The sequence below is a fragment of the Stegostoma tigrinum genome, chromosome 1 (genome assembly GCF_030684315.1).
Source record: "Stegostoma tigrinum isolate sSteTig4 chromosome 1, sSteTig4.hap1, whole genome shotgun sequence".
In the NCBI taxonomy this organism is placed as follows: Eukaryota; Metazoa; Chordata; class Chondrichthyes; order Orectolobiformes; family Stegostomatidae; genus Stegostoma; species Stegostoma tigrinum.
The window spans coordinates 105154891-105178920 of NC_081354.1; the positions used below are offsets into that span (position 1 = coordinate 105154891).

At 41.6% G+C, this 24030-nt stretch overlaps 1 protein-coding gene across 1 annotated transcript; it reads left to right on the top strand.

The window, feature by feature from the left end:
* Window positions 1-1227: 1227 nt before the first annotated feature.
* Window positions 1228-21143, top strand: LOC125455935 (magnesium transporter NIPA2-like). Its single transcript, XM_048538511.2, has 6 exons — window positions 1228-1437; window positions 3678-3947; window positions 5837-5893; window positions 13701-13791; window positions 15271-15431; window positions 19964-21143. The coding sequence occupies exons 1-6, from the start codon at window positions 1401-1403 to the stop codon at window positions 20611-20613; spliced, it is 1266 nt and encodes a 421-aa protein (XP_048394468.1). The 5' UTR covers window positions 1228-1400; the 3' UTR covers window positions 20614-21143.
* The last annotated feature ends 2887 nt before the right edge of the window (window positions 21144-24030 follow it).

The following is a 24030-nucleotide window of genomic DNA, read 5'->3' on the forward strand; positions in this document are numbered from 1 at the left end:
TTAGTCTCCATACCTCAACCCACCATTGGGAAATTGAAATTTCTCATCCTTCCTGATTAACTCAGTCCATATGCCACATTTTTTACTCCCGTCTGTACTCATAACCCCACTGACACTCTTACCACCCAATGTTAAAGTGTTCCTCTCTTTAATTCTTAACAGTTTGTCACCTTTTTGGGTATTGTAATATGGTGCAAATGGAATATCCTGAGCTTAGTTGGTGTCTCACCTGCTAAAAAGTGGGCAGTATTCGGCTTTCCTCTACATTTCAGGGGAATGGATATCTGTCACAAGAGGAGCCTCTGGCTAAAAGTTCCTTCACTTCACAGCATCTCTTAGAAGGTTACGGTCACAGCCAGAAAAACAACTCCAGCAACAAGGATCGACGCTAACGGCATTTTGGATGGAGGGGAGATTGTGGTGGAGGGAGGTACCAGGACTGGAGATCATTGGAAGAAGGGGACATTGAGGTCAGAAGTAAAGGCAGGGTAGGGAATTGGCTTTAAGTGGCAAACTGCACCATTGTGCCCTGTCCCCTTTCCCCTGTATCATGACCTGATCAAACTCTTGCCTGACAAGCAGACTGCACTTTATTTCCCATTGGGAGGATCACTTATCAATGCTGCACCTAGGTTGATCCTGGCAGTGGCAGACTGAGGCACTCATGTGGTTATTAATTGGCCACTTAATGGCCTCAATTAGTGGTGAGATGGGAAACTTAGCTCTGATGGGGCACTGGTGGTGCATTCATCGTGTCCTGAACTGGGAGACCCGGGTTCAAGTCCCAACTCCTCCAGAGGTGTGTAATAACATCTGCAAATGGGTTGATTTCATAACATATATACATATAAAAGAATTGGCCCTAGCCCTTCCTAATCAAAAATAAATACTAATGGTGGTAGAAAGGTGCTGCAGACGAAGACACAATTCCTACATCTCTTCCCACACTCCTAAACAACAGTAAACGCCCTGCTCACCTCTTGGTTGGCATCCTCAAAGCACTGTTCTGTTATGGTTATTGTGGGGGTGTGGCAGAAAGAGAGCTGTTGACCGGGGGAGGGGACATGGAGCGGCAATGTGGATGGGGTGGGGTGCCGGATTGTGCAATGTCGGGCAAGGCGAGGTGAGCACACGTTCCTCACTCACCTGCGGCACTGGTAGTGAGTGACAGGCGGCAATCTGGAGAGGCGCGCGCTAGGGGCGGGGCCACAGCTGGAGCCTGGTCTCCTCGCTCGAGTGAAACAAGTTTGCAGGGTACGGGCGGTGAACATCAGGCAGGTCTATGTTGTGCAGTAGAAACTTTCAATAAAGACTTTTTTTTAAAAAAAAGCTTAGAAGGTTTGTTCATGATTTTGTTCTGCTAAACAAACGACCTCGCTTCCAGCTGCTCACGGAAATCTATGGAGTCAGGACCGCGGTGTGAGCAGTGTGTTGAAGGTGATGTTCTGCAATTTGTACTGTGATTATTCTGTCTCTAGTGATTCCGTTCAGCACAGTTGGACAATATTTCCTGTACTATTTAATTACTTTACTGCACAACTCGTACACTAGCAACTTGTAGCAAAAGGATGTTCTAATTTGGCCTGTGTCAGGGGTATTGTTATTCTGCCGTTGAAGTGAATGTATTTTGATTATCGGATTTGACTGCGTTGTCTGAGCATAAAGTAAAATTATAACTTAGAATGGGCCATTTAGTAGAACCACTACACAACCACTCTCGGTTATTCGTTCTCGCTCACCCTGTTTGAAAGTACCATTCTTTTTCCAATTAATCACTTATTTATCTGTAAATAGTTAATCAATAATCATACCAAAACATCACTTTAGAAAAACAACTATCAGATTTTTCCCTATTCTCGGTTTCATTTTCATTGGAAACGACCGGTTTCTATTTGAACAGGCATGCGCTTTAGTAGTTAAATTATCAAAATACCTTGTAATATCCTCAGTTCCGACGAAAATAATCGTAACGTTTCAGTTTATTTGTGGTTCTCCACCGTAGATATCACCTTAATGAAACTACGGTGTCCTAGCATCCTGTAGTTTAGAGCCCAACACTGTTACTAGTCTTTCAACTGTGGTCATAAATCCTGCATTTGGTTAAAATTTTGTATTCCACTTAAGGTTTTTTTTTAATTAGAGTTAGAAAAACAAACTTCTTCATCTGCCACACTTCAATCCAACAAACCACATTAGAAGTTTCAGTGTTCAAGACTGCAATTTTAATTATCTTTAAGAACATTTAGTTATCCTAAAGTTACAAATTCTAATAGTCTATGAAATATCTCATTGCACCAAGGTAAAAGATGATGCTGAAAAAATCTTGCAATGCAATTTGCATGTATCTGAGGCTATAGCTTTATGACCAGGGTAAATAGATGAAGAAGCATTTATGTTTTGTTGCCTGTTGGTACTTTGAAAATGGAGAGCAAAGATAGCACAACAATTAAAAAAAATTGTTCCAGCAAATTTGCCATGTATGTTAGGTTGCTAATCGTAGATTGGGAGAATTATCTGAATCTTTAGTTTTACCCCATTGGCTTATCTTGTTCTCGTCATCTGCATCAGCAGAAGTTGATTGTGCTCGAGCAAGTCCTTTACCTTCAGAACACTTTGAAATGATTATCCCTTGCCTTTTCTAAACTCGAAGGAAAACAAATGCATGTGAGTTATCCTTAAAATGGAACTCTAAGCCCTAGCATCGTTTATTTAAATTTACATTTCCTAGGCCTGTGTTTCTTTGCTGAGACATACTTTCAAAGTAAATGCAGTGGTACAGATTGGATCTGACCAAGATTCTGTACCTCCTCTCTTTGTATGCTATCTCCTTTCTTTTCAAGGTTGAATTGAGGGGGATTTAGAATGTCACCATAAAATAGGTAGGTTGGAGAACATGAGCTTTCAATGAAATGCTAGCTAGTTGAATGAGTTACATACAAGCTGGGTTTAGATGGGATCACATACCTCTATAAATTGGATTTGTGGTTATATTTACTGTTTTGTAACTTTTGGAGAAGTGACCGGTTATATTTTCAAAAATTAAATTACTTTTCGCACAAAGAATGAAAAACTCATTGAAGAGAAAGCACAACTTTTTATTGCAAAAATTTCGGAATTTTGAAGAAGGGAAGGCCTGTCCTTTCAATGTTGTTACGTCCTTTCAATGTTGTTACACCCTTCAAGGCTTTCATCTTATGTTTTATCCCCTATATATTGAACATGTTGTTCTCTATGTCTAGTAAACAATATGGATTCAGTTAGAAAGAAATTCAGTAGTGGTAAATTATTTTTGTAAAGTATGTAGAAATGAAGTTTGTTGGTATGGTTCCCTTGCTGGATTGTTTGTCAGTGTACATCCTTGAGACAAATCAGGTAGCTTATCGTTACACCAAATCATGCCTGTAATTATGGAGTCTTGCTTTACTCAGCAAAATCGTACTGAGCAGTGGAACCTGGGAGCCAGGGATCAAATAAAAGAAAAAGCTCCCCACACCATATTTTCATCAACAGCAAAACAAAAAATTGAACCAAATGTGCTAGGCAAGATAGTGAGATATTAAATGCAATTTTGGAAATGTTGCATTCTTCAGTTGTTTGAATTTGGAATAAAAATGTTTTCATTCTATAAGCTTCAAGACTTATTTTATATTTCTTAAAGTTGTTTTCTATCCCTACAGGTTCCTTCATTTCAGTACCATGTTCTGATAAGTCTCAATGGGCTTTGTGTCAGGTGATCAACATAACCGAAGTAAAAGATAGACAATCTAACAGAACATGCGAAAAATTAAATGGAACTGAACATGAAACAATAAAATGGCCTGAAGCACGATACAATTTGTACGTTGGATTGGCCTTAGCAGTCACCTCTAGTCTCCTGACTGGATGCAGCTTTATACTTAAGAAGAAAGGTCTCTTGCGAGTGTCTGAGAAAGGAATTACAAGAGCTGGTAAGCCATTCTTTTCTGGATTGAAATCGTTTCCCGATTGTACATTTGACAGATTGGCTTTGCAGAAGTACTTGTAAATTATTGCTAATCAATTCTTTTATCAAATTAGAAGTGTAATTTTCACATGAACTTAAATGTGTGAAATAGTACTTGTGGATGAGTCTGCTGTTTTGTGGTGGTTTGTCAGTAAAGAGCTTGTTATTTTCTTATGAACAACCAGGAAAGAAAACAGAAGTTAGTGCAAGCAGGACAATAAGAGTTCTGAATGAAAATCTTTTCTTGGCTGAAGTGAGTTTCTATGTATTCTTTGTTTCCCTGTCCAGCTTAGACAGTTTGTAACACAGCCCCTTAGCACTGCAAAAGACAGTTTTATTTTGATTGTGTCAGAGATTTTGGGAACTGCAGATGCTGGAGAATCCGAGATAACAAAGTGTGCAGCTGGATGAACACAGCAGGCCAAGCAGCATCGTAGGAGCACAAAAGCTGATGTTTTGGGCCTAGACCCTTCATCAGAAATGGGGGATGGGGAGAGAGGGGAAGGCGGATTGAAGATGGATAGAGGACAAGATAGGTGGAGAGGAGATAGGCAAGTCAAAGAGATGGGGATGGAGCCAGTAAAGGTGAGTGTAGGTGGGGATGTAGGGAGGGGATAAGTCAGCCCGGGGAGGACGGACAGGTCAAGGGGCTGGGATGAGGTTAGTAGGTAGGAAATGGGGATGCGGCTTGAGGTGGGAGGAAGGACAGGTTAGGGAGATGGGGACGAGCTGGGCTGGTGCCCCAGTTTCCCCCCCTCAGCCCAAAGATGTGCAGTTTAGGTAGATTGGCCATGGAAATGTGGGTTACAGGGATAGGATGAGAAGTTCTTCAAACAGTTGGTATGGACTTGATGGGCCGAATGGCCTGTTTCCACACTGCACGGATGCTATAATTCTAAGAGTCTGAACTCTTGAATGATGTACACCATCCTGTAGAGATTTTAAAAGCAATATGAGGAATATAAATTTAAAATAAAGCCCCTTAGTTTTTAATAGTTCTTCCAAGACCTTTATTATGTAAACTGAGTGGGACGGTCCTTGAGAAGATTGAATGTAAGTGAATTAATTTTTAGCGAAATAAACATCTTCACAGGAATGTTGGAACTCTCAAAATACATGCATGGTGAATTATAAATCTTCATGGTTACATCTACTTGGTTTGTTATTGGATTTATCAAGGTTTCAGTGCGCCCTTTGCATAGAATATTTACAGCAGAGAATCAGTCTATTTGATCCATCACATCAAGGCAGTCTCTGTTATAACAACTTGGCTAGATCTAGTCTTTGTCCCTGCAGCTGCACAGTTTTCTTTTCTTCAGGTTCTTATGCTTTGGGAAGCCACAATAAAATCTACCTCCACAACAATCTTTGGCAGTGTTATACCAGTCCTTGACGCTCATGGAAGAAAAACAAGTTTATTTTAAAAAGCCACATTTATGTTAATTTTATACAGTTTCATAATTCCTTGGATATTGACTCATTTTGAAGAAGTGTTTTAAGGTCTTAAATACATCTTAAGAAAATCAGTTTTGTTTAATGAAGTTACCAAAAAATTTGGAAGTTGAAAGATTTCACAGAGGTGGATGTGTTTAGTGTTTTTTTTTAAATGAATTGAAGTCTGAAATAAGAATACAATTTATAATCTATCTCTTATGGTGGCTAGTGTGTCTAATAATGATGTATCTTAGATAAATTTAAGAAAGCATTAAGTTAGTGATACTTAATGAAAAATGCAATGGTCGTTAGCAGAGAGGAAAATCCAACTATTTGGTTTCCCAATGAACAGCTGCTGTCTGGTCAAAAGTGGACACAAATTCAATCCATCAATTTGAATGTACTACTATGATTTTGCAGGTCAAGGAGGATATGCCTATCTAAAAGAGTGGCTGTGGTGGGCAGGACTTCTCTCTAGTAAGTGTTTTTTTTTTGTTAAATATACATTTAATTTTTAATTTGAGCATGAAACCAAAAAAAAATCTGTAAACTACTTAAAGTGAGTTTGTGGTTTCAAAGGGCAACACTTGACAAGATTGCATTAGGGGATTTCTGTCATTTGAGAGGTTAGTTTAAGTTATTCCCATAGCCTGTTCTCCCATCTACAAGATGCAAATTAAGAGTGTTTTGGAATAGTCACCCCTTGCCTGGATGAGTGCAGCTCCAATAATACTTCATCTTGGACACAGCAGCCTGCTTAATTGGCACCACGTCCATGACATTCACCATTTACTCCCTTCACCACTATTGCACAGTGACAGCAATGTGCTCTGTCCATAAAGTATGCTGCAGTAACTTAACAAAATTCACTCACCGATACTTTTCAAACTGATGTCTATAACTGTAAAGGTAGGAGCAGCAGTTACATGGAAACACCATCATCAAGTTCCTCTCGAAACCACACACTCATCTGAGTTGAAACTATATTGTTATTCCTCCCTGTTCGACCAAAATCACATAACCTTTCTCCTAACAGCACTGAGGATGTCACTATATCCCAAGGGCGACAGTGATACAAGAAGACAATTCATCACCCATCAAGGGTAATTAGGGATGGGCACTGCCCCAGCCAGTGAGACCCATGTTCCCATGAACAAATGGGGAAATAAAGCTGACAAACAAGAGCTGGGGTGGAGGAGCACTGGGAAAGTGGAGGAGATGCTGCATCACCAAATTGGAACTTAACGCTCAGTATGGCAAGTATATTAGTAGCTAGGTAGGTGTCAGTGTTTAGGTCTGTGATTGGCATAAGCATACATTATGCTATGTTCTTTCCCAGCACGTTAAGGACCAATTTTCCAAATGTGTACTCTTGGCAAGAAACCTATCTTACTGTGAGTGCTATTTGTGAACATGTAGGCACACATCTTAAGATTTTTCCCGTAATGCAACACTGTAATTTGAGTAGATCCCGGATGTTTTCCTGTTACAATACATCCAAAAGAAAACTCGGTGTTGTGCCATAATATCAACATCATGGAGGTCACCAAGAAACCCACCTGAATTTTCCGTATGAACAGGATGGCTGCAGGACTAGAACAGAGGCTAGAAACACTGCACCTAGTGACTCACCTCTTGACTGCGCAGAGCTGATCCACCACCTCCAAGGTAAAAGTCAGGAATGCGATTGAATACCTCCCACTTTTCTGGATAAGTGAAACTCCAATAACACTCAGTCATACAGTCATTTAGCACGGAAACAGATCCGTTGGTCCAATTTATCCATGCTGACCAAATTTCCCATGTTTTCTATGTTTCCTGTGTTTGTTTGGTTGCTGCTCTAAAAAAGGATCACACAAGTAGAATATCTTCACTGGTAAAACTTATGACTGATACTATATGAAATACAGCACCTCGCTTATCACTGGCCACAGTTGAAATATATATTTGATGGCATTGTTTTTATTTCTCCATCAGATTCTTGAGAATGCCACTAAGAATCTTATTGCACAGAAGGAGGCCATGTTGTGCTGAAACAATTTGAAACAAATGCAGTTCCCCTGCTTTCTCACACATTCAGCATCCACTTGATCTCATTGAAAGATACAAAATGCTGAGGCCTTGATAGAATGGACATAGGGAAGATGTTTCCACAAGTAGGAGATACTAGGACCCAAAAACACAGCCTCAGAGTGATGGGACAATCATTTAGAACTGAGAAGGGATTTCTTCAGCCGATGGTGGTGAATCCATGGAACTCATTGCCCCTGAAGGCCGTAGAGGTCAGGTCAGTGAGTGTATTTAAACAGATAAATAGGTTCTTGATTAGTAAGTTGATCAAAAGTCATGGAGCAAAGGCAGTAGAATGGAATTGAGAAACATAGCACATTCAAATGGTGGAGCAGGCTTGATGGCCTGAAAGGCCTAATTCTGCTCCAATACCTTCTGGTCTTATGATCTAGCACTTGTACACTGTAACTTTCTTTAATCTACAGTGGAAATAATTTAACATAAAACCAAGTAATGAAGCTATCGGTTTAGCATTACAAAAGCTCCTTGGCTGAGAAACATTCTAAATTTGTAAAGGAATGCATGGGTCTCCAAAAACCTGAATCGTTTTGTTCTGTTTGTCCTGAAGCTTGTAGTGTGACTCCTTTCCAGATCCTGTGACCTGTGATATGATAATACACTAGGAACATGAGTAGACAATTGAGTCTGTTCTGGTATTCAGTGAGTTATGTGTCTCAATGGCATCTACCAGCTTTATTTGCCCAATACTTGTCTAAGGAAAATCTACACAATTCAGTTACAAAATTTTCAATTGGCTTACCCTTAACAGTATTTTGGGAGATTCGTGAAATCACCCTTGAAATTCAAATTGTGATTTTTGAAGGAATGTCACCGTGGAGTTCCACAACCAAAGGAAATAATTTCTCTCTGTTTATCCTTTAACACATCATGTAGGCAATCCTTTGGCCTTGTGTAATGAAGCCTGCTTGTTAGGTTATATTCACCACAGCTGCAAAATTGCCAGCAGTTTCAAGAACAACTTTTTTTGTATTTGACTGCTGTCTCTCTGCATTGATCCAAAGTAAGCTGTTCAGTTCACAGCTTTATATGAACGGTAAGATGTGTCGCTTTTGTTATTTTGCCTTGCAGAATGTTGCAGTTCCATCTGGTGTTATTTTTCTGGGACTTTAACTTCTGCTACTGAGTATGAAATCTGTGACAGAAGACTGGCCACGTAATTGCAAGGTTTTAAGAAACTGCTGCAGAACTCAAAATCAATTGCAAGAATGACTTATAAAGCACAAAAGCCAATATGAATAATAATCTTTTATCAGACTGAGGTTGCCAACCCTCTGGAACTGCTCTTAGTCTCCAGCTGAAGATTAGTTTACAAGACATTGTAGAAAAGTTTTAGGAACATGTAAAAGTAAAGCTTTCCATTTCCTTTGAAAACCTCTGCTATTATCATATTAGCATTGGTAGGACATTGATCAGCTGAGTTACCGAGGCATGAGGTGAATTTAATGAGTGAATTGGTGGTCTTGCCCATCATTTGGAAATCGAATGGAAACCATGTGATGCTTCTCTCTAAGATGTCTGATGCAGTTATCAAGACAATGGGCACTTACCTGGACAGAATTAAACCTGCAAACTTCCCTCTTCAAGTGTTTATTCAGTTCCCTTCTGAAAATCGCTAATGCACCTGCTTCTATCTCTTGGACAGTGCATTCTGGATGACAACTTGCGGTGAAAATTTTATTGACTTCATTTTACCTCAGGTTCTTATACTATGGCCTTTAAATCCATCCTCTGGTCACCAGTCCTTCTGCCACTCAATCAAAACTCATCATGGTTTTGATTGCCTCTACAGCACAATTAAATGATGTCAAAAGAAATATCCTTTTGAATATCTCTTTGGGTTTCTGTTTCTAAGTCATGAATTCAATACCAGTTAACTGAATCTGGATTTGCACTGTCCAACTTAGAGAGCTGTAAGTTTTGTCCTGTGAATGCTGCTCTGAAGGCCTACTATATGTAACAAATACAGAAATTGCTGGAAAAGCTCATCAGGTCTGGCAGCATCTGTGAGGAGAAATCAGAGTTAATGTTTTGCGTCTAGTGACCCTTCCCAGAACTGATGGTACTTAGGGAAAAGAGATAGTAAGAACTACAGATGTTGAGGCCAGAGATAACAGTGTGAAGCTGGAGGAACACAGCAGGCTAGGCAGCATCAGAAGCAGGAAAGTTGATGTTTCAGGTTGGGACTCTTCTTCAGAAATGGGGAGGGGAGCTCAGAAATAAATAGCGAGAGGAGGGTAGGTGGAATGGTGATAGGTGAGCCCATGTGGGGAGTGGTGGGGATTGGTCAGTGAGGTGGGAGGAGTGGATAGGTAGGCGAGAAGATGGACAGATTGTGTTACGTCGGGGGGGGAGGGGTGCGGTAGAATGAAAGGGAGGGTTGGACGTGAGGTTGAAATTGTATCAGAGATAATAGGAACAGCAGATGCTGGAGAATCCAAGATATCAAGGTGTGTAGCTGGATGAACACAGCAGGCCAAGCAGCATCTTAGCACAAAAGCTGACGTTTCAGGCCTAGACCCTTCATCAGAAAAGGGGGCGGGGAAGAGGATTCTGAAATAAATAGGGAGAGAGGGGGAGGTGGATTGAAGATGGATAGAGGAGAAGATAGGTGGAGAGGAGACAGACAAGTCAGAGGTGGGGATGAAAACAGTAAAGGTGAATCTAGGTGGCGAGGTAGGGAGGAGATAGGTCAGTCCAGGGAGGTCGGACAGATCAAGGGGGCGGGATGAGGTTAGTAGGTAGGAGCTGGAGATGGGGCTTGAGGTGGGAGGAAGGACAGGTTAGGGAGGCAGGGACGAGCTGGGCTGGTTTTGGGATGCAGTGGGGGTGGGGAGATTTTGAAGCTAGTGAAATCCACATTAATACCATTGGGCTGCAGGGTTCCCAAGCAGATTGAGATGCTGTTCCTGCAACCTTCGGGTGGCATCGTTGTGGCACTGCAGGAGGCTCAGGATGGACATGTCGTCCAAGGAATGGGAGGGGGAGTTGAAATGGTTTGTGACTGGGAGGTACAGTTGCTTATTGCGAGCCAAGCGTAGGTGTTGTGCATAGCGGTCCCCAAGCCTCTGCTTGGATTCCCCAGTGGAGAGGAGGCCACAACAGGTACAGAGGATGCAGTACACCACATTGGCAGATGTGCAGGTGAACATCTGCTTGATGTGGAAAGTTGTCTTAGGGCCTGGGATGGAGGTGTGGGAGGAGGTATGGGGGCCAAGTGTAACACTTCCTGCAGTTGCAGGGGAAGGTGCCGGGTGTGGTGGGGTTGGAGGTGAGTGTGGAGCAGACAAGGGAGTCCTGGAGAGAGTGGTCTCCGGAAGGCAGACAAGGGTGAAGATGGAAAAATGTCTTTGGTAGTGGGGTCGGAATGTAGTTGGCAGAAGTGTTGGAGGATGATGCATTGTATCCGGAGGCAGTGGGGTGGTACGTGAGGATGAGGGGGAGTTCTTCTTTTTGGTTGTTATTGCGGGGACAGGGTGTGAGGGATGTGTTGCGGGAAATGCAGGAGACACAGTCGAGGGCGTTCTCGACCACTGTGGGGGGGGGGGGGGAGGTCGCGGTCCTTGAAAAACGAGGACATCTGAGATGTAGGGAGTGGAATGCCTCATCCTGGGAAGAGATGCGGCGGAGGCGAAAGAAGTGGGAATAGGGGATGGCATTTTCTTCAGGAAGGTGTGTGGGAGGAGGACTATTCTAGGTGGCTGTAGGAGTTGGTGGGCTTGAAATGGATATCGGCTTCTAGGTGGTTGCTGGAGCTGGAGACAGAGGTCCAGGAAGGATAGAGAGGTATTAGAGATGATCCAGGTGAACTTAAGGTTGGGGTAGAAGGTGTTGGTGAAGTGGATGAACTGTTCGAGCTCCTTGGGGGAGCATGAGGCAGCGCCGATACAGTCATCAATGTAACGAAGGAAGAGTTGGGGGTTAGGGCCAGTGTAGGTGCGGAAGCGAGATTGTCCCATGTAACCTACAAGGAGATCGGCATAGCTTGGGCCCATGCGGGTACCCATGGCCACCCCGTTTGTCTGTAGGAAGTAGGAGGAATTGAAAGAGAAGTTGTTGAGGGTGAGGATGAGTTCGGCTAAGCGGATGAATGTGTCACTGGACAGGGACTGGCCAAGCTTGCGGGACAGGAAGAAGTGGAGGGCCTTTCGGCCATCTGCATGGGGAATGCAGATGTATAGGGACTGGATGTCCAGAATAAAAATGAGGTGTTGGGATGGGGGGATTTAAGTTCTACAGTAGGTGGAGGGTGTGGGTGGTGTCACGGATGTAGGTAGGGCGTTTCTGGACCAAGGGGGAGAAATTGGAGTTTCACAAGCTTCAAAATCTGCCCCCCCCCCTCCCCCCACCGCATTCCCAAAGCCAGGCTGTCTCGTCCCTGTCTCCCTAGCCTAGTTCTTCCTCTCTCCTATCCGCTCCCTGACCCCCACCTCAAGCCATACCCCCATTTCCTACCTACTAACCTCATCCTGCCCCCTTGACCTGTCCATCCTCTCTGGACTGACCTATCTCCTCCCTACCTCCCCACCAACACTCACCTTCTTATTGGCTCCATCCCCGCCTCTTTAACCTGTCTGTCTCCTCTCCAGCTATCTTCTCCTCTATCCATCTTTGATCTGCCTCCCCCCTCTCTCCTTATTTACTTCAGAATCCTCTTCCCCTCCCCCATTTCTGATGAAGGGATTAGGCCCAAAATATCAGCTTTCCTGCTCCTAAGATGCTGCTTGGCCTGCTGTGTTCATCCAGCCTCACACCCTGTTATCTAGAGTTGGACGTGGGATGAGGCCGGCGTTGGGGAGATTTTAAAACTGATAAAATCCACATTTAGGCCATCAGGCTGTAGGTTCCCAAGGCAGAATATGAGGTGCTGTTCCTCCAGTTTGCAGATGGCGTCATTGTGACACTGGAGGAGACTCAGGATGGACATGTCACCCAGTGAGTGGGGGGAGTTGAAATGGTTCGTGATCGGAAGGTGTTGTCATTTGTCATGAACAGAGAGCAGGCGCTCTACAAAGCGGCCTGAGTCTCTGCTTGGTCTCACCAATGTGGAGGTGGCCACATTGGGAGCACCATATGCAGTAGACCAAGTTGACAGATGTGGGGGTGAACCCCTGTCTATTGTGGAAGGTTTGTTTTGTCCCTTGAATGGAGAGTGAGGGGGAGGTGTAGGGACAGGCATAGCACTTCCTGCGGTTGCAGGTAAAGGTGCTGGGGGATGGTGTGGTTAATGGGAAGTGTGGAGTTCATGAAGGAATCCCGGAGATAATGGCCCCTATGAAAGGCAGATAGGGGTGGGGAGGGAAATATATCTTTGGTTGTGGCATGGAATTGTAGATGGCAGAAGTGGCGGTGAATGATACATTGGATACAGAGGTTAGTGGGGTGATAAGTGAGGACAAGAGAGATTCTGTCTTTGTTTTTGGGGGGAGCAGACAGACGTGTAGGAAATGCAAGAGATGCATTTGAGGGCATTTTCAATCATTGGTGGAGGGACGTTACAGCCCTTGAAATGAGAGGACATTTGGGATGTGCAGGAGTGGAACATCCCATCTTGAGAGCAGATGTGGTGGAGGCAGAGGATTTGGCAGTACGGTATCACATTCCTGCAGGCAAGTAGATGAGAGGTGTAGTCTAGGTAGCTAAGAAAAAGTTGGTTTAGATGCAGAAGATGGGTGGGGGAGGGAGTAAGGAGTAAATGATAGGAGCAGTTGGAGCCCAAGGAGAGTGAAGAACAGTTGGATAGACAAACTAATGAAGAACAGCCTGCCTAGAAGAATAAATAGCTACTAATGGGTACTATCAGTGAATAACAATGAGTTGTGTGTAATAGCAGACTGTGTGATAACTAGGCCTGGTTTGTGGGGATTTGAGAAGGGTCATGGGAGAAGGTGCCTCAAGCCCTAAAATTGTTTGAATCTCGTCAATCCAGAAGGCTGTGGAATTCCCATTCAGAAAATGTTCAGTTGTTCTTCCAGCTTGCCCTCCGCTTTGCTGGAGCATTGCAGTGAGCCCGAGCAAGCTCAGTATGCATCTCCCACTAAAGTAATATTGTTTGAGATAGTTCAGAAGATAGAATATTTTTAAATTTGTAACAACTTTAGATAAAGGATAGGGCACAGTAGGAAACAAAATTTGAAAGCTTAGGTTGCATAATTCTTGAGTCTATACTTACACCAAGTTGTATTTTGTTTTACAGTGGGTGCTGGGGAAGCTGCTAACTTTGCTGCCTATGTTTTTGCACCTGCTACACTGGTTACACCATTAGGTGGGCTAAGTGTGCTTATAAGGTATGTTTTTATTAATGCTGCAATTAGAATACTGCTTGAAACAAGACACACTTAGGAGGGTGTAAATGAGGCTCAGTCAGGTCGGGTTAGTACATTCATTGAATACCCAGCCAACACTTGGCTGTTTTAACTCATTGAAAGGTTGGTTGGTTGTAAACACACCAAGGTGGCTAACAACAGTGGGCCTATACTCCAGTTTAAAGTAGTGTCTGCAGAAGAGAAAGGGGATAACTTTTAACAATTTAGTTGCAAGCAATGAAATTATAAATGGTAACCTAAATGAGCAATTGCCCTGTTGTGATCCATATTGATTGTTGTAGAGCCATGGTGTTGTATTCAATTTTCTCAGAAATTAATTGTTAGAAAATATTACAGCCAGTTTTCATCTCTATTTGATTTTATTGTCATGTGTACCAAAATACAATGAAAAGATTTGCTTACGAACAGTACAGGCAGATCACAGCAAGCAAAGGATGTACAGATCAAAAAGACAGAGGCATACACGTTACATTGCAAGTTACATCTCTCTAGAGCCCTATCTCCCTGCAGTTCGAATGTTTCAGGCTGAATAAATAACTACTATAATTGTCACAATGTCTAAATATTTGTTTTCTAACCAATTAAAAGGAACGCAAAGTTACTGCCTGAAATGGGTAGATGATCATGAAACAGGAATGCAAAAACAGAAGTAAGGCCACACTACTCTTTGAATGGTAGACTGGAAAGATAAGATTACAGCTGGGTATCTTAACTTTATCCAATGGCTTTGGTTTCATGGCCCTTGATCCACTTGTCTGACAAAAATCTGTCTTAAAGTAATGCAGATCTAATTCCTTTTTCATGCTGCAATATTTTTGTTGAATATAAAATGGGTAAACTAGTAGTTTTCTTTAAAAAAACCACTAGAGACTCCTGCAGGAAAGTTGTTTTGTGGGCTAAACATAAGATGAAGCCTTCTCCTTGGCTACATCCTCCCACAACTTCCCTACAAGTCGACTCTCCTTTTTTAGCATAATATATTAGTACAGCTCTATCACAGAAGTTCTATTGTGCTGTTTGAGTCTCTTTATCCCATAACCTTGCATGGATCCTTGCTTAAAAATATTCAAACTGTAACCAATCTTTACTGCATTATCAAGGAACTTCGCAGGTAGGTAAACTTATTCATTGCAAATAAGAGAAGTATGCAACTACTTAGGCTGAGTACTAATTAGTAAATTTGACAAAAGATTTTCATAAGTTACATGATGTTTACAGTTGTGCAGGAGACACAAATTAATGGACATGTTAAAATTGTTATATGCCTAATCTATACTGTATCAGATCTGATGTCTCTGACACCAAAACACAACAACGCCAAATTACCCAAAAAGTGAGCTTGTAGCATGCATTGATATGAAAGACACAGAATTGATTTTCTAATTTTTAAGTGCTTTTGTAGCAATATCCTAATTAATTTTCTATTTTTATAATTCACAGTGCTGTGCTTGCATCATACATTTTAAATGAGCGACTGAACATCCATGGCAAGTTAGGATGTACTCTGAGCATTGTAGGATCAACAATAATAGTGATCCATTCACCAGAAGAGGAAGGAATCCATTCCTTGCATGAGATGGAAGAAAAGTTGAAAGAGACAGGTACAGTTTTGTATAATAATGTGGTATTTTGTACACTAAGAATTTAAAATTTTGAATGGTGAATGACTCTTAAACCTAGTCATTTCCAATTGACACTGCAAAAATATTTGAAGAACAGAGACTTTTGAGTTAATTTTGCATCCCTGTTGAAATGGGAGCCAAAAGCTTGAGAATTGGCAGATTATATTTTCTTTGTATTTATACTTTTTTGATGGCTTCACAGAGTCAACAGAAAAAAGGATTCAGGGTAATTCAAGATGGAGGATGGGAAAAATGTGTGGCTGTAACAGCTGTGTCTTTTTTGAGGTATTTTCAGTGTTGGAGCTGATTTGAATTCTTGGAGCAATAATTACTGTCTTGTAAAAAGCTGTAGCATTGTTTCAGAACTTTGGGGAAAAAAAGATCAAATCAACTGCACTTTGGAAAAAGTAGGAAGAGAGATAAAACAGACAAAAAACATCAGTAACCCTACACAGCTGTCCGACTAGGAGTGAACCTTTACAGCTGACTGCCTCTGATATTTAATTTCAAGTATCTCTGAATATTAGAATTCTTTCTGAGAAAAATAAACAAACCGTGAAATTCACAGCTGGTTTTGGAAAAACCAGGTGGTGGAGCTCAAGCTGGGAAACAATTAAGCGTTTTTTTTGGTAACCTTAACTGTTTTTTTGTAAATCTATAATAGTGAGTAGAGTTGTTTTTTTGAGTTTGTTTTGTTGAGATCTTTCACTTGATTAAACTTTTTAAAAATATGGAACATAGGTACAAAGATATCCTGGACCAGTGTTATTAGAGCAGGAAGATTGTGCTATTTTCTGGGCCTGTAGATTAAGTGCAATTACGGCCTCTAGTAATGTGAACTTCCTGTTGGATATGGGAGATTAGGAAGAGTTTCCATGTTACCAATGGTTGTCTGTTGGAATTGTGTTTGGTTGTGAATCCTATCAGATTGCATGGATTGGTTAGAGCAGCAGGAAGAGGCAATGAGGAATTTACAGGAGCTAGCGGGTGTGATTGGCAGTTGTAAGAAGGTAGGAAAACCACAGATACAGACGACTAGATGGGTTAGCTCTAGGAAAGGCAGGAGAGGTAGACATTAGTTTCTAAATTGGATTCCCTACAGTGTGGAAACAGGCCCTTCAGCCCAACAAGTCCACTCCGCCCCTTGGAGCATCCCACCCAGACCCATCTCCCTGTAACCCACACACCCCTGAACACTACGGGCAATTTAGCATGGCCGATCCACCTAACCTGCACATCTTTTGGACTGTGGGAGGAAACCGGAGCACCCGGAGGAAACCCACGCGGACACGGAGTATGTGCAAACTCCGCACAGACAGTCACCGCCATGTGGTGCAGGAGTCTCCTGTAGCTATCCCCATCTCAAACAAGTATGCTGCTTTTGGAAAATGTAGCGGATGATAGACTCTCAGGGGAATGTAACATGTACAGCTAGATTTCTGGTTTTGGAGACTGGCTCTAACATAATGAGGGGTACGCTAGGTTCCAAGCAATCGATTGTCTTAGGGGACTGTCTAGTCAGAGGCACAGACAGACGTTTTGTGGATGATAATGAGACATCAGAATGGTGCTAGGATCAAGAATATTCTGAAAGGGGAGAGGGACCAAGAGGATGTCATCGTACACTAACAACATCCTGGAACTACCAACACAGGAAGAAAAAAGGATGAGGCTCTGAGACCAGAATAGAGGAAATTAGGCAGGGTAGGTCCTCGAGGGCAGTAATATATAGGCTACTCCTCATACCACGAGCTAGCGAGGATAGGAGTAAGGGGACAGAGCAAATGAATGCCTGGCTAAGGAACTGGTGCAGGGAAGAAGGATTCATGTTTTTAGATCATTGGAATCTCTTCTGGGATAGAAATGACCTCTATAAGAAGGATGGATTTCACCTGAATTGGAAGGGGACTAATGGGCAAGACAGATGAACTCAGGGCATGGTTGATAATATGGGACTGCAATATAATAGCGATTACAGAAATATGGCTCGGGGATAGACAGGTCTGGCAGTCTAATGTTCCAGGACATTGGTTCGGCTACTTACAGAATACTGCTTTCATTTCTGGTCTCCCTTCTATCGGAACGAATTTGTGAAACATGAAATGGTTCGGAAAAGATCTACAAAGATGTTGCCAAGTTTGGAGCTATAGGAAGAGGCTGAATAGGCTGGGGCTATTTTCCCTGGAAGGTTGGAGGCTGAGGGGTTACCTTATAGAGGCTTATAAAACTGAGGGATGTAGATATAGCGTCTTTTACCTGGGTGGTGTAGTCCAGAACTAGAGGGCATAGGTATAAGATCAAAGGGGAAAGATCTAAAAGGGACCTAAGGGGCAACCTTTTCCACACAGAGAGGGTACTTTATGCATGGAATGTGTTGGCAGAGGAAGTGGTGGACACTAGTACAATTACAAAATTTAAAAGGCATCTGGATGGGTATATGAAAAAGGAGGGTTTAAATGGATATGGGCCAAATGCTAGATTAATTTAAGATACCTAGTCAGCGTGGACAAGTCAAACCGAATGGTTTGTTTACATGCTATACAGCTCTAAGACTCTAATTGTTACAGCACAGGAGGCCCATTGTATTTTTGCCATAAAATAGTAAAATAAAGAACATTGGATGCTGGGGATTTGAAACAAAAACAGAAATCACTGGAGAAACTCAGCAAGTCTGACAGCATCTGTGGGAAGAAAGCAGAGTTAATGTTTTAAGTCGGAGGTATTAGTAGCTAGGAAAAAGTGTTATTTATGCTGAAGGTGAAGTGGAGAGGTTGTGGAGGGAGCGGGGGGTAATGGTGGAAGGAGACAAGTGACCAGATAGGTGGAGATGAAACCAAGAGAGAGATATGAAAAGGGGGTAGCTAAGCAAAAAGATTATGGATGGCAGACCTGGACAGACTTTTTTTAAAAGAAAATAGCTAGATAAGTTATTATAAGAGCTAAGAGGGAGAAAATTGATTTGTTGTACTGAGTACAGCCCATGTAATGTGATAATGGGCCTAGGAGTACATGCAAACTGGTGATAAAAGCAATACATTATGTACAAGAGCGGGTACTGGATGAAGGTTTCTAAAAAAAAAACCTGAAAGAATGGAATCAGGTTCAAAGTTATTGAGTATGGTGTTGAGTCCTACAGGCAGCAGAATCCCAAGCAGCGTGTGTCATATTCAAGCTTGCGCTGAAGCCCTCTGGATCACTGCAGCAGGCCTGTGACAGAAATGTACATGCGGGAATATGGTGATGCACTGAGGTGGTGGGCAAATGTAAGGTTGGGACCATTTTTGCAGTCAGTATAGATATCCTGCAAAGCAGTCACCCAGCCTATGTCCTGTCACCCCAGTGTGGAAGAGTCCACATTGCAGGGTAGATTAAATGAAGTAGACAGGTAGATCACTGCCTCACCTGGAAGGTATGTCTGGAGCCTTGGATGGCGAGGAGTTAAGAGTGGGATATTACACCTTTTGTGATTGCATGTGGAGTTGGCATGGGAGTGAGACAAGATGCTGGCAATGGAGAAGTCTACCAGAATGTCCCAGAGGGTCACTGCAGAAGGCCGACGAGACGGGTGGGGAATGTGTGTCTGACAGTTGCATCCCATTGCAGGTGATAGAAAAGGCAGCTTGTAAACCTTTGGATGCAGAGTCTGGCAGGTGGTAAATGAGGACAAGGGGCCCCTGCCATTGTTGTGAGAGGAAAAGTAAGGAGTGGGGGCAGAAGTGTAGGAGATGGGTCAAACACAACTGAGGGCCCTATCAACCAGGTACCAGGAAATTCTCAAGTTTGGACTAAATGTCATGTTTTAAACAACCTGAATTTGCACATTTTATCAGAATGAACAGGCTCTTGTAGGCTGTCTCTCAGAGCCAGATGAGCTAGTTTTTGCAAGTCGCAGCTCATTAACTAGTTCTAATTGAAACAATAAGCCCAGTTGTTTAATCCCAAGAATATTAAGCAAGATAAAACAATTCATACTGGGTCTTGGCTAACTAAGTACTTGACTAAATAAAAACCAAAAGAACTGCAGATGCTGTAAATCAGGAACAAAAACAGAAGTTGCTGGAAAAGCTCAGCTGGTCTGGCAGCATCTGTGAAAGAAAAACAGTTAATATTTCAGCTCCGTTGACCCTTCCTCAGATCTGTTTTCCCAGCCACCACCAGTTCTGAGGAAGGGTCACTGGACCTGAACCATTAACTCTGTTTTAACTTCACAGGTGCTGCCAGACCTGTTGAGCTTTTCCAGCAACTTTGTTTTTGTAAGTGCTTCACTCACACTAGGCAAGATTAAAGAGGGCAAGTGAGGGGAAAAAAGTGCTATCCATTTAATCACAAGAAAGCCCTATTGTTACAACTCTAGGTTTACGCTTTTTGATCTGTGGGCTCCACTGAATGTAAATTGTTTTGGATACTTCTGTGATTTACCAACAAAATAGCTAAGTCAGTCCCAGATATTTTAAGAAACTCACTATCAATGCAGAATTTAAGGTTACCTTTAATATTTTATCTCTTTTCAGGCTTCCTTACATTTGCCAGCATTACAATCATAATCTCCGTGGTGCTGATGATCTTTGTTGCTCCTAAACTGGGATCAACCAATATATTGGTCTACATTTCCATTTGTTCACTGATTGGAGCCTTTTCTGTGTCATCTGTGAAGGGACTAGGTATTGCCATAAAGGAACTACTTGAAAAGAAACCTGTCATCAACAAACCATTGAGCTGGATTCTACTCGGTACTTTGATCATATCCGTCAGCACTCAAATCAATTATCTAAATAAAGCTCTTGATACCTTTAACACTGCTATAGTGACCCCTATTTACTATGTATTGTTCACTACTATTGTCTTAAACTGCTCTGTTATCCTTTTCAAAGAATGGAATAATGTAGAAATTAAGGACATCATTGGGATTATAAATGGATTTTGTACGATAATTTTGGGCATCTTTTTACTTCATGCTTTTAAGGATACACAATTTACATGGGAACAATTAATATCTCTCATTAAAAAAAATGCAAATGTGGAAACAAACAGATTTGGTCAGGATGACCATCATGCATTACTGGACAATACAGATAGCCCATCTGCTATTTATGACGATGAAGTGAATTTATTTTTTAACAGAAGAAATGTTAGTTTTAGAGAGCATTATAACCCACAATAACAATGCTCAACTTTGTGAAAGATGAATGCCTCATGAACCTGTTAAATTTGTATCCCATCAAAGAATTCCAGGATCTTCATATTGCCATTAAATGAAAATCCTTACCTTTTATGGTCATCTCTTATGGATTGAACAGTCTTTTGGATTTCAAGATTATTTTTGCACCAAAAAAGTGTGTTTTCCAAAAATCCGGATTTAAGTATGACAAATAACAATATGCTCCAGTTTAGGGAACTTGCATTTGACTGTATTTGATTTGTGAGTAATAGACTTATTTCAGTGTGTGGTGTTTACTTCAGGCTTCACAAAACTGGAACCAATGCAAAATGTAAATATTTGTTCTTAGGTTTTGTGATTCTGGTGTTTTGATGGTATGCGCAGTCAAAATAGACACTTGTATGGCAGTATAACAATTAAAATATGGAATGCAAAGTAGCTGCTAAGATAGTTGCATTGTATCTGGCTTTTAAAACTCTGACAGCACATGTTTATTTCAATAAACTAAAATTTTGCATTTGACCAACATAAAATAGCATTTCACATTGATACTTGAAGATTTATAGTGAAAGCACCGTGCTGTTTGCCATTCAGTGCAATCTATTCACCACTCGGCTGAATTTGTGCAACCTCAATGTTTTTTATATATAAAGATTTGCTCTCATTTTTGAGATACATCTTCTAGATGCATCATGTAATTGAAACTTTATCATAAATAATCTCTTGTATGCTCTAGGGTCAGTTAGCAAAGTTTTTTTTATTGGGGTTTTTTAATTTTTGGTGCACTGTATTTTTGTTCAGCAATTACGTCTAGCTAATTGTACACCTGCCCTATTCTGATGTAAAGATTATGTTTAGCATTTGTCAGGGTGAAGAGTAGCAGTTCTTTGCTGATCTTAGCACCCAAAGTTAAAATCAATCACATTTTCACATGACCTGCGAACTTGACTAATTGAAAATAATACTCCCTCTTCTATGACCAATTATTGTAGTTTAATTAAGAACACGAGAATGCCATTCGCCCCTTTTTGAGGCTGCTCTGCCATTCAGTAAGATTATGGCTGATCTTTTTGTGGACTCGGATCCACTCACCCGCATTCTCACTGTATCCCTCAATTCCTTTATTGTTCAAAACAAATCTACCTTGGCTTTAAAAATGTTTACTGAAGTAGATTCCACTACTTCATTGGGAAAGGAATTCCATAGATTAATAACCCTCTGAGTGAAGAAGTCCCTTCTCAATTCAGTCCTAAATCATCTTCCTCTAATCTTGAGGCTATACCCTCTTGTCCTAGCTTCACCTGCCGGTGGTAACGTCCTCTCTACTTCTATCTTACCTATTCCCTTCATAAGTTTATATGTTTCTATAAGATGCCCCCCTCAATCTTCTGAATTCCAATGAATATGATCCCAATCTACTCAGACTGCCCTCAAAAGCCAACCGCCAGCCCCCCTCAACTCTGGAATCAACCTAGTGAACCTCCTCTGCACCCCCTCCAGTGACTGTACGTACTTTCTCAAGTAAGGAGACGAAAACTGCACACAGTACTCCAGATGTGGCCTCATCAGTGCCTTGTACAGCTGCAACATAACCTTTCTGCTTTTAAACTCAATTTAGCAATGAAGGACAAAATTCCATTTGCCTTCCTAATTACTTGTTCCCCTATTGAAAGCTGTTCCACTATGACATTTTCATATCCTCAGCGACTCAACCCTTAGTCCCTCCAGACTTCATTTGTGCAGATATGTCCAAATTAAGTAGAAATTGGTTTGAGGCTTTCTAAGCCCATTTCACATTATGCTAGTGATATTGAAACAAAAGTTAAAACTGAAATTAATTTGCTTGCATTGATTTCAAGCAGAAATGAATGTACTGACAATTTTTTTTGTTTTAGCTACTGCCTTTGTTTTTCTTGCTTTCAAAGCATTTTGCCTGACTGTTTATTAGGCCTTTGTAGCCTAATTGACAAAACATGTTGGTTACAATAAGTCAACAGCTATTATTATCTTGGTGAGTGCATGACTTATTGATAAAAGGGAAGTATATGACATTTTCTTCCTTTCCCAGTAATTCTTAAAATTCTAAAAGGAGGTAACAGTTCTAGTGAAGAGAAAGGTCATCAGAACTAGGAACGTGGAATCATAGAATCCCTGCACTGTGGAAGGAGGCCATTCAGCCTATCAAGTTCACACCGGCCTTCGAAAGATCATCCTCACCTGGATGCAGCCGCAATCCCCTACTGTATCCCTGTAACCCCACATTTACCATGACTGATCACCTAACTTGTGTATCCTTGAACACCAGACAATTTCAGCATAGCCAGTCCACCTGATCTGCACATCTTCAGAGTGTGGGAAGAAACCACAGCACCGGGTGGAAACTCAAACGGACATGGGGAGAGCGTGCAAACAATACACAGTCACCTGCAGAGTTTCTAATGCTGTGAGGCACCACTGCTAACCACCACACCACCCTGTACTGTTCCTTGAGGAAATGATCACTGCTGCTGCTGATACATTCTTTTGGATTGCTAGAAGGCAATTGGTTAGGTAATGTGTCCAAATAATGACAAAGCCGTGGAGTTATAGGAACAGCAGTCTGCTTTCAGGATTCGGGCCTTGTGAGTTACCTATAATTTATGTTGTAACTCAAGAGCAGCATCTCTTCGAATTGTTTGAGATTGTTTCTTGATCTATATACAACCTGTTTCTGTGCAATAAATGCCACCATAACACGCAGAACACCAGATGACCACTCTAGAACTCGTTGTGTTAGGGGATCCCTTTGGTGAGGATGAAATTGGGGTGGCCTACTCAATATTTTAAATAGGGTCATTGAGACTCTGAGCTGCAATCTGTAGAAGGCTATTTACACTGATTCTCTGAGGAATGCACTGAGCAACTTTGAGGTAATTAAGGGCTTAATTGCCTCTTTGCTATGGGTGCATGGCTCCAACATTGACCCTCTGACCTTGTTAAAGCATGACAGTTGAGACTCGTCATATTTCTTGCAGAAATACAGCATCTCAAGCTGCCAGTTACACTCATTGTTAGAGTAGAATTGTAAAACTTTAGCCCCATCCAATGTACTGGACTAGCCACTCTATTAGCTGATATAAGGGTAAATATGTGTTAGAGAATTACAAATAACTGGATTGCAGCTATCAGACTTCGAGGTAAAGAGAACTTTTTATTTGTGATATCACAGAGAGTCAACACTAACGAAGGTTAGATACTGAAGACTCCGCAGCAATGCAGTTACAGGATATTTATAGAGAGAGACAAACAAATCAACATGACAGATAACAGTGATCTCATGGTCCAAATCTTAACGTTTTCCAGAAATATCATCATCTTCCTGAGCTGCAGGCTTTGTTCTCCTGTTAATGTTTAGCTAGCATGCACTTATTTTACTAACTA